This window comes from Salvia miltiorrhiza, chromosome 5 (assembly GCF_028751815.1).
Source record: "Salvia miltiorrhiza cultivar Shanhuang (shh) chromosome 5, IMPLAD_Smil_shh, whole genome shotgun sequence".
Taxonomy (NCBI): domain Eukaryota; kingdom Viridiplantae; phylum Streptophyta; class Magnoliopsida; order Lamiales; family Lamiaceae; genus Salvia; species Salvia miltiorrhiza.
The window spans coordinates 1241585-1258854 of NC_080391.1; the positions used below are offsets into that span (position 1 = coordinate 1241585).

At 36.4% G+C, this 17270-nt stretch overlaps 4 protein-coding genes across 6 annotated transcripts; 1 reads left to right on the top strand and 3 right to left on the bottom strand.

The window, feature by feature from the left end:
• Positions 1-918: 918 nt before the first annotated feature.
• LOC131024739 (disease resistance RPP13-like protein 4) lies at positions 919-5566 on the bottom strand. Its single transcript, XM_057954278.1, has 5 exons — positions 3933-5566; positions 3050-3521; positions 2781-2947; positions 2385-2496; positions 919-1272 (listed from the first exon to the last, which is right to left on the bottom strand). Exons 1-5 carry the CDS (start codon positions 5564-5566, stop codon positions 919-921), a joined length of 2739 nt encoding a protein of 912 aa, XP_057810261.1.
• Positions 5567-6207: 641 nt separating this feature from the next.
• LOC130984929 (peptidyl-prolyl cis-trans isomerase FKBP12-like) lies at positions 6208-7977 on the top strand. The gene is made up of 4 exons (XM_057907641.1): positions 6208-6504; positions 6578-6639; positions 7492-7544; positions 7757-7977. Exons 1-4 carry the CDS (start codon positions 6359-6361, stop codon positions 7856-7858), a joined length of 363 nt encoding a protein of 120 aa, XP_057763624.1. The 5' UTR covers positions 6208-6358; the 3' UTR covers positions 7859-7977.
• Positions 7978-8497: 520 nt separating this feature from the next.
• On the bottom strand, positions 8498-11077 carry LOC131024741 (putative late blight resistance protein homolog R1A-10). Its single transcript, XM_057954279.1, has one exon. It carries the CDS (start codon positions 11075-11077, stop codon positions 8498-8500), a length of 2580 nt encoding a protein of 859 aa, XP_057810262.1.
• A 1256-nt stretch (positions 11078-12333) lies between these two features.
• LOC131026594 (putative late blight resistance protein homolog R1B-17) lies at positions 12334-16111 on the bottom strand. Of its 3 annotated transcripts, XM_057956500.1 has the most exons (4): positions 16005-16068; positions 14624-15910; positions 12849-12900; positions 12334-12751 (listed from the first exon to the last, which is right to left on the bottom strand). In XM_057956500.1, the coding sequence occupies exons 2-4, from the start codon at positions 15800-15802 to the stop codon at positions 12687-12689; spliced, it is 1296 nt and encodes a 431-aa protein (XP_057812483.1). In that variant the 5' UTR covers positions 15803-15910; positions 16005-16068; the 3' UTR covers positions 12334-12686. The 3 variants fall into 3 exon arrangements, with proteins under 3 accessions (XP_057812483.1, XP_057812482.1, XP_057812481.1); XM_057956499.1 differs by having other exon boundaries at positions 12334-12900; positions 16005-16070; XM_057956498.1 differs by lacking the exon at positions 12334-12751 and having other exon boundaries at positions 12781-13080; positions 13166-15910; positions 16005-16111.
• Positions 16112-17270: the final 1159 nt, after the last annotated feature.

Here is a 17270-nt window from a genome sequence, read left to right on the forward strand (position 1 = left end):
AGTTTTATGTTTATTATTTTTGTTGAGATTGTGATTGTTAGTCATATGTCTATGTGTGGCTAAATCCCTTTTTCCCAGGGTTTAGGGAGTAAACATGATTCAAATTTCTGACTGTTGATTTAATTAATTGAGATTTACATTCCTTTCTATGTTCTTGATTTAATTGCTTGCTTTATTGCTTGATCACCAATTTAGCATAATCATAGGTTTTAATTTGAGATCGGGAGATGATAATTAATACCTGAACATAGAACATAGAACACATTTATTCTAATTCTAAAGGGAATTAATAATTGTGAGGGCGTTAATCCTAGGAACTTTTAGGAGTTACATGTTAGAAGTGTGATCCGGGGACGGTAGCCTTGCATGTAATCAACGGTTTGTATGCCACGGGAGTGGGTATAGACTAGTTTTGAGATTGTCTTAGGAATTATCTCATTAATTGAATTAAAACGTGTTAGTTAGGAGAATCTGTTGAAACCTTTGCCTTGGGAAATTCTCTTTCTTCTGTTACTTCGTAATTCTTACAGCTTGATTTCTTTTCAGTATTCCTTTATTTCATTTTAAATTTGTTTTCAAAAATTAAACCTTTACAATTCGGTTTTCCAGATAGAGTAAAGTGATTACGATTAGGCATTGATAACAATTAGTCCCTGTGGATTCGACCTTGTCACTGCTATACTCAATTGCACCCGTACACTTGCGGCGTGTTAAATAAAATAGCGAACAACTTGTAATTAAGTATCCCAAACATATTCTTCCAAGAATATCCTGATCATCTCGCAAGCAATTTGTCAAGTGATTTGCTACTTTAGTGTCCCAAACATCATCCAACACAATGAGACACTTCTTGCCCTTCAATCCTCCTTTCAATTGTCCAACCAATTCCTCCTCATCATCTTCTCCTTTGGTAAGCATTTAGTAAGTGTTGGGATCCACTTGAGCTAGAATGCATCGTAATACTTCATCAGATTCGCATTTCCTGCCCACTCTGACCCATGCTCGAACCTCAAAATGTCTCTGAATTGATGGATCTTCAAAAATATGCTTAGCAAGAGTCGTCTTTCCAACGCCCGCCATCCCAATAATCGAAAAGGGCTCATTGTTATTTTCTTCAGGAAGATAATCTCTGGCATATTCAAATTCATGAGATAATCCAACCATCTTAGACTTGATCATTCCACCAGAATCAATTCTTGAGGAAATAGGCTCGCCTTCTTCCTCTGGCATATTCAACATCTCAATGAAGTACTCAAATTCCATCATCTTCACCTGTGGAGTAGATGGAAAAATATCATCATATAAAATTTTTATAATAATATTATTGTGAATTGGAGGGAAATAAAAAATAAAAGCATGCCCACCTGAATTATTTTTCCATATTATTATCCACTTCAAAAATCATCTGAAAAAAGTGTAAAAATATATGGTTTCGTGAAAGATTGGGGTTGTGACTTGTGCAGCATCTTACTTCAAACTGGACTCAAGTTGACGACAAGATTAGTGGGCTGCTACTTCTTTTATCTTTTAGTGGGCTGCTTTTTATTCTTTTGTGGGCCTAAACGTTCCATATTATTAGGCTTTTTTCTTTTAGTGAGTATCTATATACTTATTTAGCTCTTTGATTAACTTTAGCATTAATGCATATCTATACTAATAGAAAAAGAGACTAAGGCATTCTAAGGCACAACTTGTGAATTGTCTATTTCATCCCTATTATATATTTTATTTTAAACTTATTTTACATATTATATATTTATAAGAATATAAATTCATTAGATATTACTCTATTTTCGTTTTTAGTGACTGGCCTGATTATTACACTTAATCTATGTGATATACATAATATATATATATATATATATATATATATATATATATATATATATATAGCTATTGATAAGGCTTATAGATAAATATATCCATTCAATAAATTATCTAATAAAAGTAATGAATTAATAGATTTTCTAAAATAATAGATTATCAAATAAAATAACATTAATTACACGTACCACGTTGGTTCTTTCTGCTAGTTATCAAAAAATAAATATAGACATATTAGAAAGTTCTTTGTATAATTTTCTTTTCTAATGATTTTCTTATCTTATGCAAAATTCAATCAAGCTATATAATTTGGACTCTGATAATATATCCAAGAATATGAAAAGGGTGTAATTAGCAGCTTAATTTATCATTTTCGTGAAGTTCGATGTAGACCATAAACCAAGCCATGTACACTTGGAATTAAATTCATGATTTATATATAGTAATAAATCATAAAACGTGTAGAAGTTGCTACACATGATCAACTACATGTGCTACAAATTCATACTATATAACCACCAAATTCATTCTATCCCTCCAATTATATCAATCTTCTTCACCATTATCATAAGCCCTCCATTCCCATCTCTCTCTTCCAGATACCCTTCTTCTTCTTCCTCTTCTTCATGGGAGTCTGACGTGGCTTTCCCGCCAAACATCCAACGTTTCAAACTGGAATTACAGCAACAGATGAAGTAATAGCATCAACATCTTCAATTGAGTCAGGGGAAATAGAGGAATGACGTGGTTAATTGCCACCAATATTAACTATATTACTTTTATTCATCAGAGAGAAAAAACTAACAGAAGAAGACAGCAATAACAAGAAATAAAAGGGGATGCAGGGCACACACATTAAGACGTGATATTGCAAAGTAGAAAGATGAACCTCTTAGGAAAGTTGCAGAGTGACTTGAGCTCAAAAAGAGGAATCGACCATAAGTTCAAAGGAATACTTGTCTTTTAATTGGTTGGCACAAGCGATAGCTAAAGGACTGCAATCAACTAATCCAATACGTGTGATCCAAGAATGATCATACGGCCAATCGAGTTGTTGTAATTTGTAGCAATCCTTCATGATTAGAACTACAAGATCTGGGAAGCTTCCACGTTGAGGTCTCCACTACACCAAATCGGTGTCTTCAATTTGAAGTTTAGTAAGTTTCAAGAAACCCCCTGATTCTATTTCCCACTCTGGGCCTCGAAAGGCATAGCATTCTAATACGAGAGTCAATAGATTTGGCAGCAACGAACCAATGTCATTCATGTACTTCCAAGGATACCCCAACCCACTCAAAATTAACACTGTGAGACTTGATGGGAACATTGAAAGAGGAATAGTATTAAACTTATACTTCATCTCGGGATTCCTGATACGATATGCAAGTGAGACCAAGTTTTGGAGTTGTGATATATAACTCAAGCAACTCAATGGGTTGGTTTCATCATCATCATAAGGCTTCAACTCCACTTCAATTCCTAAATGTGCTAAATTAGGAATTCTTTTGAGAACTTCCCTTGTACAACTGTTTGCACTCACACCAATAAGTGCAACGAGTTTGTTCAAGGTAGCATCATCAGTAATGTGGGGGGTTGGTAGGTCCCTACCCCCAATCTGAATATGTTCTAGTTCTTGCATGTCCCAAATTTGCCCAGGCATATATGATTGAAATCCACGCTTTTTAATGTACATATGTCTACCAATAATCAAGAATTTAAGGTGAAAAAGGTTGGATATGGAAGGAGGGATGTCCCCATTGCAAGTTAGGGCAAGGTAACGTAGACAAACAAGTTTCAAGATTTCAATTGGGATATAGTAAAATCGGACATTAAGAGCAAATAGTACCCTGAGCAACTTGAAACCCATGGCATGTATTGAGATTGGATATGGGTGATAAGAACCATAACAAAGGAGAGAACGGGCAGTGGATGCACAATCACTTTTTATCAAATCATACACTTGTTTGAAGCAGAATAAACTATTCCAATGGGTACACAACCGACGTTGGTCTTTTATAACATCATCATAACTTTGTAAGACATGCAAAAACTTTATCCTACTAGCTTCTACTTTACACAAGTGCTGCCAGCATGAATGCACGCGATACCTTCTCAACTCAAACAAAGAATTTGTTGTGTTGAGAACAAGATGATACCGCAAATAAAGCTTTTCCAAGCATATATTGAAAAAATCTCCAAAACCTTCTTCTCCAATCAGTTCAAGAAACCCCTCAGCACTCAACAGATTGTTGAGCATGGATGGAAGGATCATATCAATATATGGACGGAATGCTCCCATATAGAGAAAAAGCATTTTTAAATGTTGGGGCAAGTAGTCATAACTTGGGAAAAATACCTTTGATATTTGATTATATGCATCCATGAAGACTGAACTGCGTTGTTTGAGTACGTCAGCCCAGTATTCTGGGGTCTTGTCGGCTTTTGATAGGAGCTCTGCAACTGTGATTATCATAAGAGGAAGACCTTCACATTTCCACGCAATCATCTCTCCCAGTTCCTCCAATTGAATAGGGAAATCCTCTTCACCAAACACCTTCTCACCGAGTAGTTTCTTACTTTCTTCATCGTTCAAAAAGCGCACTCTTTGGTACCCATCCTCGGTGTATATTGTTTGTTGTCTACTTGTAAGTAAGAATCGAATCCTTCCAACAATATTCTTTCCTAGCAAGCAATTTGTCAAGCGATCTGCTTCTTTGTCCCATATATCATCCAACACAATGAGGCATTTCTTACCCTTTAATCTTTCCTTCAAGAGTCGAACTATTTCCTCCTCCTCCTCATCTCCTTGGGTAAGCATTCGGTACGCGTTGGGATCCACTTGAGCTAGAACGCATCGTAATAGTTCATCAGATTCACATTTTCTGCCCACTCTGACCCATGCTCGAAACTCAAAATGGCTCTGAATTGATGGATCTTCAAAAATTTTCTTAGCAAGAGTTGTCTTTCCAACGCCCGCCATCCCAATAATCGAATAGGGTAGCTTGTTATTTTCTTCAAGAAGATAGTCTCTGGCTTTTTCAAATTCATGAGATAATCCAACCATCTTTGACTTGATCATTCCACCAATATCAATTCTTGAGGAAATAGGCTCGCCTTCTTCTTCAGCCATATTCTCCACTTCAATAGTGTACTCCTCCTCCATCATCTTCACCATCTCGACGAAGCAATCAACATGGTGTTGCAGACTCTGCAGATCTACAGGGAAAGACAAGTGATCTCTCGAGCTTTCGAGCTGTGGAAGAATCTGAGGTAAGATATGGGATTCGAGTAAATCTTCGAATTCCCAAACTGCCTCTTTGATTCGTTCATCCGCAGCATTCACCTCCGTCCTGATCTTGCTGCAGCTGGTCTCGTCCAATCCTAGCAGAACTCTCTGCAAGCGATCCATCTCGTCGTAGGCAGGTTGTAAGATTTGTGGAGAGTGGGAAACGAGAGAAATGCGAGAGGATTGTAGAATACGCTGAATCGTATTCTTGAGAGAAGCCGCCGCAGCATAAGCCGCCATAACTTGATTGAAATATGAGTTATCAACGGCAAAAATAGGTGGGGAGAGTTTGTGGTGGTGGTGGTGGTGGTGGTAGAAGGTCTGAAATGGCAACGGCGGTAGGTGGTGGGAGGATAAGGATTTTGATGGTGCAATTCCTAAAATGAGATTGGTTGTGCCTCTACACAAAGTCAGCTCTACACATGTATTGATTGATGATACCACCATGAACGCCATATACTCCGCTGCTATATTATATTTAAATTGTATTGATCTGCACAGATGCATCGACATTGAGGCCGACTGCACATATCACTGATTAAAAATAACATATGTATCGATAGGGGAGGGCTAGTGTATAAATACTTATTTAACATATAAAATACGAACTAGCTAATATGTATGAATTCTATGTAAAAACACATATGAATTCGCTGTGTAAATATATGAATTGCAAAAAATAAATTTTTTGCTACCTATGAGATTCGAACTCGGGACCATGAATTCATCCAACAATGTAATAAATCAATCATAGATTTTGATAATCTAAGGATCGTAAATAGTTCATATTTTATATTCTAAAAAATATTTTTATTTTAGCCCACCTCTGTATCGATAAACTACTTAAATAGAAAAGTTTTAATTTATGTTTTTAAAATAAAAATAAGATTTAGTTATTTCATTGTATTCTTTGTATTATAGTTATTTTTTTGTAATTTATTATTTTTATTAAAAAAGTAAAAATAAAAAAATGCAAAAAATTAAGAAAAATAAGTACAGTGTAGAAAACACAATAAAATAATTAAATCCTATTTTTATTTTAAAAATATAAATTAAATAAATTGAAATTTTTCCTATTAAACTAGTTTGTGGGCTGCATAGATTTATTGAATAAAAAAAATATCTCCTACCAACTACCAATGAACACGTGCACTATCCGTTGCGCTTCACTCACTTCAAAGCTGAAAGTTGAAACACTGAAGAAGATTAAGACGAGAGAGAAAAATATTGTGATCAGAGTTGGATGCAATGCTTGCTTGCCCAATCAGAGCAATGGGAGTGGAGAAGGAGTTGCTGAAACCGGGAAGCGGCCCGAAGCCCCTTCCCGGTCAAAACGTCACCGTTCACTGCACCGGATTCGGCAAAAATCGAGATCTCACCAAAAAATTCTGGAGGTAAGTAAACACCGTTTCCCCCTTCCAATTCACACAACAATTTCATGATTATTGAATTTTTCTGCGGTTACAGCACCAAGGATCCTGGGCAGAAGCCTTTCACTTTCCAAATCGGTCGAGGCCAAGTTATTAAGGGTAATTTGTGTTTCTCTTATCTCAGACTTTTACTCTGTTTCTGGTTCATGTTTCCCATTTTGATTTCGGACCTCAATTGAAGATAGTTTTTTTTTTTTTTTTTGAGGGAATCAATTGAAGATAGTGATAAGTTTTGCAATGTGATGTTAGATTCAGAGGGTGTTAGGCTAAATTTATTTTAAAGAGCTTATAAGCTGTTGAGCTCCAACAATTTGTATGATGTTTCATATAAGTTGTCAAAGTGTTTGGATAATTGAGTTTAAGAGAAAGAATTTTGTGATAGAGTGAGAAAAATTGAAGAGAGATAACTTGAAAGTGTATATGATTATGATAACAAACCATAATTGAATAATATTTGTAAAATGGTATTGAGAAAATCAATTGGGGCAAATGAACTTATTTTTTGGGAGCTTAAGTTTACAGTGAGCTCCTAAACATAAGTTGTTTTAAAGAATTTATAAGCTTAACCAAAGACCAATTGAAAAAAGTTATTAGTTGTGAGTTTAGTCAAGTAAACAGATGATGCCAATTGCCAACATAGGAACATATGAATCATTAGTTGTATGGAAAAGGAAGAGTTGGTGCAAATTAAGCTTGTTTAGAGGATGCTTATTTTTAAGGAAACAAAAAAGAGGATCAATAATGGTTTCCCATTTGTGATTGGAACCCTGACCTATTGGTCAGAGGAAAATAGTCTTACCAACTAAGCTTGACTAAATTTATTTTAGAGATTTATAAGCTTCAACTACTTATACAGGATTAGTCTTACTATTTCTATCTATCAAGGCTAATCCTTCAAAGTAAACGCCCCTTAAGGTAATAGAGGATTTGAAGCTGTGGCCTTTGTTGTAGGTTGGGATGAAGGCGTCTTGGGAATGCAAGTGGGAGAAGTTGCTCGATTGAAGGTAACATGCAAATCTTTTCTATTTTCTTATCTTTCGGAATACAGTAGAATCTTTATAAATTAATACTGTAGGTACTGTGAAATTTTTATTATTTTAAAGAAGTATTAATTTTATCTCTGTCCTGAAAATTATGGTCTTATTATCATATTGGTACGTCTCTGAAAATTCATGCCTAAAGATAACATTGATTTTTCGTTTTTAATGGTGTCTAGTGCTCGCCGGATTATGCCTATGGTTCAAGTGGTTTTATATCATGGGGAATTCAGCCCAACTCAGATCTGGTTTTTGATGTTGAATTGTTGAGCGTTGAGTAAATTGGTAGTGTAATGCTTTGCATTATTGAATTATCGTTTCATTGCTTCTTGTATGAACTGATGAAATACTTTGTTATCAATTCAAGGAATAATGAATGGATGACATCCATTTCAAAATACTTTGGTGTAGCAAATATATTTTTGTAATGCAATCTCATAAATTTGAAATATGAATTGAAGACAAAATTAATTAGTATATTGCCAGAATCTGAAGTTTTTAAGCTATTAAAAAAGACACATTAACTTATTGCACACAATATCAAAACAAAGTGAAAATCATGCATAACACAGAAAGGTTACAACCCTTGAATAAGAGACTAATGTTTTCACACAAATCCAACTTACAACAATTTAACACAATCCTCAACAAAATCCAATACAAGTCACAATCCTTGAATGTGGTAATACGACATTCGAAATTATGGGATAACGCGGCCCCTTCGGCTCTCTCATTTGCCTGAAAATTTATCGATAGACAACCTCAAACACTAATTTAAAAGCTTATTGTGACATGAATTGATTTGGTTTGCCTGGGAAGAAAAGGGGATGCATGCAGTGCACACACATTAAGACGTGATATATATTGCAAAGTAGAAAGACTAACCCTGCTAGGCAAGTTGCAGAGTGCCTTGATCGAGCTCAAAAAGAAGATTCGACGATAAGTTCAAAGGAAAACTTGTCTTTTAATTGATTGGCACAAGCAACAACTAAAGGATTGCAGTCAACTAATCCAATACGTGTGATCCAAGAATGATCATACGGCCAATCGAGTTGTTGTAATTTGTAGCAATGCTTCATGATTAGGTTGCGGAGCACTGGGAAGCTTCCACGTTGAGGTCTCCATTGCACCAAATCAGTGTCTTCAATTACAAGTCTAGTAAGTTTCAAGAAACTCCCTGATTCAATTTCCCACTCACGGCCTCGAAAGGCATAACATTCTAATACGAGCATCCCAAGATTTGGCAGCAGTGAACCAATATCATTCATGTACTTCCAAGGATACCCCAACCCCCTCAACTGTAACAGCGTGAGACTTGATGGAAACATTGAAAGAGGAATACTACTAAGCTCATACTTTATCTCAGGATTCTTGATGAGATATCCAAGTGTGACCAAATTCTGGAGTTGTGATATATAACTCAAGCAACTCAATGGGTTGCTTTCATCATCATCATAAGGCTTCAATTCCGCATCAATTCCTAATTCCTTTAAATTAGGAATTCTTTTGAGAACTTCCCTTGTACAACTGTTTGGACTCACACCAAGAAGTGTGATGAGTTTGTTCAATGTAGCATCATCAGTATTAGGGGTTGGTAGGTCCTTTCCCATGACCTGAATATGCCGTAGTTCTTGCATATCCCAAATTTGCAAAGGCATGTATGACTGAACTCCACGCTTTTTAATGTTCATATGTCTACCAATAATCAATTCTTGAAGGAAAAAAAGGTTGGATATAGATGGAGGAAGGTCTCCATTGCAAGTTAGGGCAAGGTACCGTAGACAAACTAGCTTGAAAATTTCAATCGGGATATGATAAAATCGGACATAACCAGCATATAGTACCCTCAACAACTTGAAACTCATGGCATGTATTGGGATTGGATATGGGTGTAAAGGACCGTAACAAAGGAGAGAACGAGCAGTGGATGCACAATCATACACTTCTTTGAAGCAAAATAAATTGTTCCAATGGGCACACAAGCGACGCTGGTCTTTTATAACATCATCACAACTTTGTAAGACATGTAGAAACTTGATCCTACTAGCTTCTTCCTTACACAAGTGCTGCCAGCAAGAATGCACACGATACTTTCTCAATACAAACAAAGAATCTGTTGTGTTGAGAACTAGATGATACCGCCAACAAAGCTTTCCCATGCATATATTGAAAAAATCTTGAAAACTTTCTTCTCCAATCGGTTCAAAAAATCCCTCAGCACTCAACAAATTGTTGAGCATGGCTGGACCGATCATATCAATATATGGAGGGAATGCCCCCATATAGAGAAAAAACATTTTTAAATGTTGGGGTAAGTATTCATAACTTGGAAAAAGTACCTCTGATATTTGATTATATGCATCCTCGAAAAGTGAGTTGTGTTGCTTGTAGGCTACCTCAGTCCAGTATTCTCGTGTCTTGTCGGCTTTTGATAAGAGCTTTGCTACCGTGACTATCATGAGAGGAAGACCTTCACATTTCTCGGCAATCTCCTCTCCCAATTCCTTAAGTTGAGGAGGGAAACCCTCTTCACCAAACAACTTCTCACCAAGTAATTCCTTACTTTCTTCTTCATTCAACAAGCCCACTCTTTGGAACCCATCCTCCTTGAATACAATTCCTTGTCTACTTGTAAGTAAGACTCGAATGCTTCCAATAATATCATTTCCTTGCAAGCAATTTGTTGCTTTCATCTCCCAAACATCATCCAACACGATGAGACATTTCTTGTCCTTCAACCTTACTTTCAATATTCCAACTAATTCCTCATCATCATCTCCTTGAGTAAGCATTTGGTAAGCGTGGGGATCCACTTGAGCTAGAATGCATCGTAATATTTCATTGGATTCACACTTTCTGCCCATTCTAACCCATGCTCGAAACTCGAAATGTCTTTGAATTGATGGATCTTCAAAAATATGCTTAGCAAGAGTTGACTTTCCAACGCCAGCCATCCCAACAATCGAATAGGGTAGATTGTTATTTTCTTGAAGAAGATAATCTCTGGCTTTTTCAAATTCATGAGATAATCCAACCATCTTTGACTTGATCATTCCACCAAAATCAATTCTTGAGGAAATAGGCTCGCCTTCTTCTTCAGCCATATTCTCCATTTCAATGATGTACTCCTCCTCCATCATCTTCAGCATCTCGACGAAGAAATCAAGACGGTGTTGCAGACTCTGCAGATCTACAGAGAATGACAAGTTGTCTCTCTCGCTTTCGAGTTGAGGAAGAATCTGAGGCAAGATATGGGATTCGAGTAAATCTTCGAATTCCCAAACTACCTCTTTGATTCGTTCATCCACAGCATTCACCTTCGTCCTGATCTTGCTGCAGCTGGTCTCCTCCAATCCTAGCAGAACTTCCTGCAAGCGATCCATCTCGTTGAGGACTGGCTGTAAGATTTGTGGAGAGTGGGAAACGAGAGAAATACGAGACGATTGTAGAATACGTTGAATCGTATTCTTGAGAGAAGTGGCTGCACCATAAGCCGCCATAACTTGGTTGATTTATGAGTTATCAATAGAGGCAAAATAGGTGGGGAGAGTTTGTGGTGTGGTGGTGGTGGAAGGTGAGGAAATTGGCGACGGCGGTAGGTGGTGGAAGGATAAGGATTTTGAAGGTGGAATTGTTAAAGTGAGAGTGGTTGAGGCGGCTCTCCACCATCAACGCCGCTGCTATATTGTTTTTAAATTGTATTGATGGAGACAAATGCCTCGACATTGTTGAGGCCATCTGCACATCATCACTAATTAAAGAATAAAGATGGGACATGTATTCCAATTACGATTTAAATAAATTATGATTGTAAATTAACAAATTTGTATCATATATTACATGAATTAGTTTTGCGTTTGCACGATGCATGCGAGACATATTTCTTAAAAATAAATGTTATTTTAAAATAATTGTTATATTTACAATTTAATTATTTATTAATGATATGGGTAAATATCATGAAAACCCCTGAAGTATACCCGCTTTATCAAAAATATCCTGAAACTTTCAAAATGTTCTTTAAACCCTCAAACTATCAAATTTTTATCAAATATATCCCTCATTTATTTTCCGGTCACAAAAAACGTGATGTGGCTCACCGGATGCCACAATATAATTTATATTCTATTTTTTTAAAATACAATGACAAAAACGACGTCGTTTCGTACCATATCATTTAAAAAAATTCGCTCTAAAATTTAAATTCACTCCTATCGTGTTTGAAATTCATGCTAGTAACCTAGAATTAGGGATAAACACGATTGAATATGGTACGAAATGAAGTCGTTTTTTCCATGTCATTTTTCAAAAAATAGAATATAAATTACATTGTGCCATCCGGCGAGCCACATCACGTTTCCGTAACCAAAAAATAGATGCGGGATTTATTTGATAAAAACCTGATAGTTTGAGGGTTTAGAGAACATTTCGAAAGTTTCAGGGTATTTTTGATAAAGTGGGTATACTTCAAGGATTTTCATGATATTTACCCTAATGATATATATAGGTATCGAAATTTTAATGCTCCCTCCTTCCACGAAAATATCTTATTTGTTATTTTTGTCGCGTAATCTCACCCTAGTTTATATATAGTGATGAATTATAATAAACAACAGCTTATAAAATGTTTTAAAGAATTTATAAGCTTAACCAAACGTCAATTGAAAAAAGTTATTAGTTGTGGATCAATAATAAGTTCCCCATTTCCCCCATTTGTGATTGGAACTCCCGAACCATTGGTGAGAGGAAAAACGTCTTACCAACTAGGCTGCACTTCATTATCTTTAGAAGATGCTCGACTAATTTTATTTTAGAGATTTATAAGCTTCAACTACTTATAAGCTTATTGTTCCAGAATCTGATGTTTTTAAGCTATTACAAAAACAAATTAGCTGATTACACAAAATATTTATGTCCAAACAAATTAACATCAAAATCTTGATTTCTATAACTCGATCTAAAATCAAGAGCAGTTTATATGAGTTAGCAACATCTACACAATGGCTTCTACAGAGTGGAAGAGAGGAACCTCATTTTACGAGCACAAACACGCTATCCAACGAGGAAGGAGATCGTGCATCGAAGATCCTTTCAGTTGGCTAGAATCCGTCACTCCAATGAATCTATATGCGTTTGCTTCTTTCTGCGTCTCCACGCGAGTTGGATCCGTCTAGCTGCAATTCCTCGCCAGTTGAAGCGACTGTGAGGTGCCCATGAAGCAGTAATTCTTAAATTTAAAAAATCCAACGCAGAGAGCAGCTAGAGACTCACCTGCGGCAGGTGAAGCAACTCTCGATTCAGAAGCAACATAAGCTAGCCTCAACTGCAAAACGACGACGTACCCTTCACTTAGTTGCAAAACATGTTTTTACACTAATCCTTCAACAAGTGACTAATATTTTCACACTAATCCAACTTTCATACTATTTTGGTTACAAACACAATTCATCACTCAGGTTTTCATAATCATCAACAAAATCCTTCCATCGGCTCTTTCATTTGCCTGAAAATCGATAGATGGACAATCTCAAACACTGTGACTATAACAGAAACATTAAGATGTAATATTGCAAAGTAGTAACACTAACCTGTTAGGCAAGTTGCAGAGTCACTTGACCTCAAAAAGAAGATTCGACGAAAAGGACAATGGAAAACTTGTCTTTTAATTCATTGGCACAAGCGACAGCTAAAGGATTGCACTCGCGTAAATCAATGATTTCTATCCAAGAGTGGTCATACGGCCAATCGAGCTGTTGTAATTTGTAGCAATGACTCATGCCTAGTCTACGAAGCATCGGGAAGCTTCCACGTTGAGGTCTCCATCGCACCAAATCGATGTCTTCAATTCGAAGTTCAATAAGTTTCAAAAAACTCCCTGGTGTTATGTCCCACTCTGGGCCTCGAAATGCATAGTCTGTTAATGTGAGAATCTCGAGATTCGGCAGCAGTGAACCAATGTCATTCATGTAATTCCAAGGGTACCCCCCTAACCCGGACAACCATAACACCTTGAGACTTGATGGAAACATTGAAAGAGGAATCGTATTACACTCATACTTTGTCTCGGTATAAATAACCCAATATTCAAGTTCCTCCAGATTTTGGAGTTGGGAGATATAACCCAAGCAACTCAATGGGTTGGTTTCATCTTCATCATCATAAGGCTTCAACTCCACATTAATTCCTAAATGCGTTAAATTAGGAATTCTTTTGAGAACTTCTCTTGTACAACTATTTGCGCTCACACCATGAAGTGTGATGAGTTTGTTCAAGGTAGCATCATCAGTATTGTTAGGGGTTGGTAGATCCTTTCCCCAAATCTCAAGATGCTCTAGTTCTTGCATGTCCCAAATTTGCACAGGCATATAAGACTGAACTCCACGCTTTTTAATCTTCATATGCGGATTGATAATCAAGAATTGAAGGTGAAAAAGGTTGGATATGGAAGGAGGGAGCTCCCCGTTGCAAGATAGGGCAAGGTATCGCAAATAAACAAGTTTCAAAATTTCGATTGGGATATGGTAAAATCGAACTGGAAGAGCAGATAGTACCCTGAGCAACTTGAAACCCATGGCTTGTATTGGGATTGGATATGGCAAATAAGGATCATGACAAAGGAGAGAATGGGCAGTGGATGCACAATCACTTTTTATCGAATCATACACTTGTTTGAAGCAAAATAAATTGTTGTAATGCGCACACAATCGACGCTTGTCTTTTATAACATCATCACAACCCCGTAAGACATGTAGAAACTTGATCCTACTAGCTTCTACCTTACACAAGTGCTGCCAACAAGAATGCACGCAACACCGTCTATTCAAATACCACAAATTTTCTGTGTCGAGAACAAGATGATACCGCTTAGAAAGCCTTTCCAAGAAATGTTCAAAACTATTTTCAAAATTCAGTTCAAGAAAGCCCTCAACTCTTGACAGATTATTGATCGCGAGTGGACTCTGATCAATATATGGAGGGAAAGATCCCATATAGAGGAAAAGCATTTTTAAATGTTGGGCTAAATAGTCATAGCTTGGGAAAAATACCTCTGAAACTTGATTATATGCGTCCTCGAAAAGTGAGTTGTGTTGTTTGTAGGCTACCTCAGTCCAGTATTCTGGGGTCTTGTCGGCTTTTGATAGGAGCTCTGCTACTGTGACTATCATAAGAGGAAGACCTTCACATTTCTTGGCAATCTTCTCTCCCAGTTCCTCAAGTTGGAGAGGGAAACCGTCTTCACTAAACACCTTCTCACCAAACACCTTCTCACCAAGTAATTTCTTACTTTCTTCTTCATTCAACAAGCTCATTCTTATGCCCCTATGCTGAAACGTCATATTTTGTCTACTTGTAAGTAAGAACTGAATCCCTCCAAGAGTATTCTCTTCTTCCAAGCAATTTGTCATGCGATTTATTGCTTGTACCTCCCAAACATCATCCAACACGATGAGACATTTCTTATCATGCAATTTTTCTTTCAATAGTCCAACTAATTCCACATCATGGTCATCTCCTTGGGCAAGCATTCTTCGGTAAGCGTTGGGATCCACTTGAGCTAGAATGCAGCGTAATAGTTCATTGGGCTCGCATTTCCTGCCCACTTTGACCCATGCTCGAAAGTCGAAATGGCTCCGAATTGATGGATCTTCAAAAATATGTTTAGCAAGAGTTGACTTTCCAACGCCTGCCATCCCAATAATCGAATAGTCTTTATCTTCAAGAAGATTATCTCTGGCTTTTTGAAATTCTTCAGATAATCCAACCATCTTTGAGTTGATTCCACCAAAATCAATTCTTGAGGAAATAGGCTCGCCTTCTTCTTCAGCCATATTCTCCATTTCAATGATGTACTCTTCCTCCATCATCTTCACCATCTCGACCAAACAATCAACATGGTGTTGCAGACCCTGCAGATCTACAGAGAATGACAAGTTGTCTCTCTCGCTTTCGAGTTGAGGAAGAATCTGAGGCAAGATATGGGATTCAAGTAAATCTTCGAATTCCCAAACTGCCTCTTTGATTCGTTCATCCAAAGCATTCACCTCCGTCCTGATGTTGCTGCAGCTGGTGTCATCCAATTTGAGTAGAACTTTCTGCAAGCGATTCATCTCGTCGTAGACAGGCTGTAAGATTTGTGGAGAGTGGGAAACGAGAGAAATGCGAGACGATTGTAGAATACGCTGAATCGTATTCTTGAGAGAAGCCGCCGCACCATAAGCCGCCATACCCAAATTATCAGCTCAGAATACGAGTTAGCTATCCAATTTTACTCCAAAATGAAGCTTAAAGTCAACTGCAATTAACCCGGAATAAAAACCGGTGGTAGAAATCGCCTAAGAAAGAAACGAAGAAGAAGCAGAAGAAGAAGGAATTATAATAAGCAAAAATAGAGATGAAACAAATGATAGATCTGAGCTCTTTGCTTACCTCTCGGAGGAGTGGTTTTGATACAATTTCAGAAACATTCAATATAACATTCAAGCGCGTTGGAAATGATCACAGCTGGTTCGAATCAACTTTGCTTTAATTTATTTGATCAAAACAAAAAAATATAGATATATTAATAGTGGAAGGATCAAGTGTAAACTCTATCTTACGGTGAAGACTAGATCCTATGAACAAACACATAAAATATGTGAACAAGAGAAATCAAGTTGTGAACAATTGTAATACATAAAATACATGAACAAAGATGATCGAATCTTGTATACACGTGAACATTTTGTTCACGATTTGACTATCTCGTGTTCACGTATTTTATGTGTTTGTTCATAGGATCTAATTTTCACAGTAAGATAGAGTTTATATTTGAACCAAACCTTATATTAATATTTATTATATTTAAATTTTTAATTAGCAATTTGGTCTATTTAATTCTATAACTATATTAAAACCTCTCTAAAATAATAATACTCAAAGAAATTAATAAACTCTATAAAACAATAACTATTACTTTTATTAAGTTTTTGGTTTAACAATAAAAAAGAATCATTAGTAAGGGATTCCTTTTCTTTTGTTTCCCCTCTTTTTTGAGAGGTAACAAATTGGGTGATTGAGTTACCCTCAAGCAAGGGTAATTGTTAACTCATTACCAAATCAAACAACAAATAATTGATTCAATTAATTAAATCACTTTCCAACCTCGAAAAACAACCAACCAAACGTGGACTTAACAATGAAAATTAACGGCAGGAACATCCCGTCGAGAAAAATTGTGGCGTTCTTGACGGATTAATGACGTGAGTTTAGTGTTGTCGTAAATCTATCCCAAATCCGTCGAGAACTTTTTATTTATAAAAATATACTATTTTTTTTTATTTTTTATATATCCGTCGTTGTTAATCCGTCGTAAATTATTAAATTTAATTAAAAAAATTTATTTTGTATATACTCGCCACCACTTGATTTCGAGTTGTAGAAGAATCTAAAGGTGGAATTGTTAAAGTGAGAGTGGTTGATTGAGGGTCTCCATCATCATATTAACGCCGCTGCAATATTATTTTTAAATTGTATTGATCCACACAAATGCCTCAACATTGTTGACGCCATGTGCACATCACTAATTAAAAGATGACACATGTATTCCAATTAGGATTTAAATAAATTATGATTATAAGTTAACAATTTTGTATCATATATTACATGAATTAGTTTTGCGCTTGCACTATTTTAAAATAATTGCTATATTTAAAA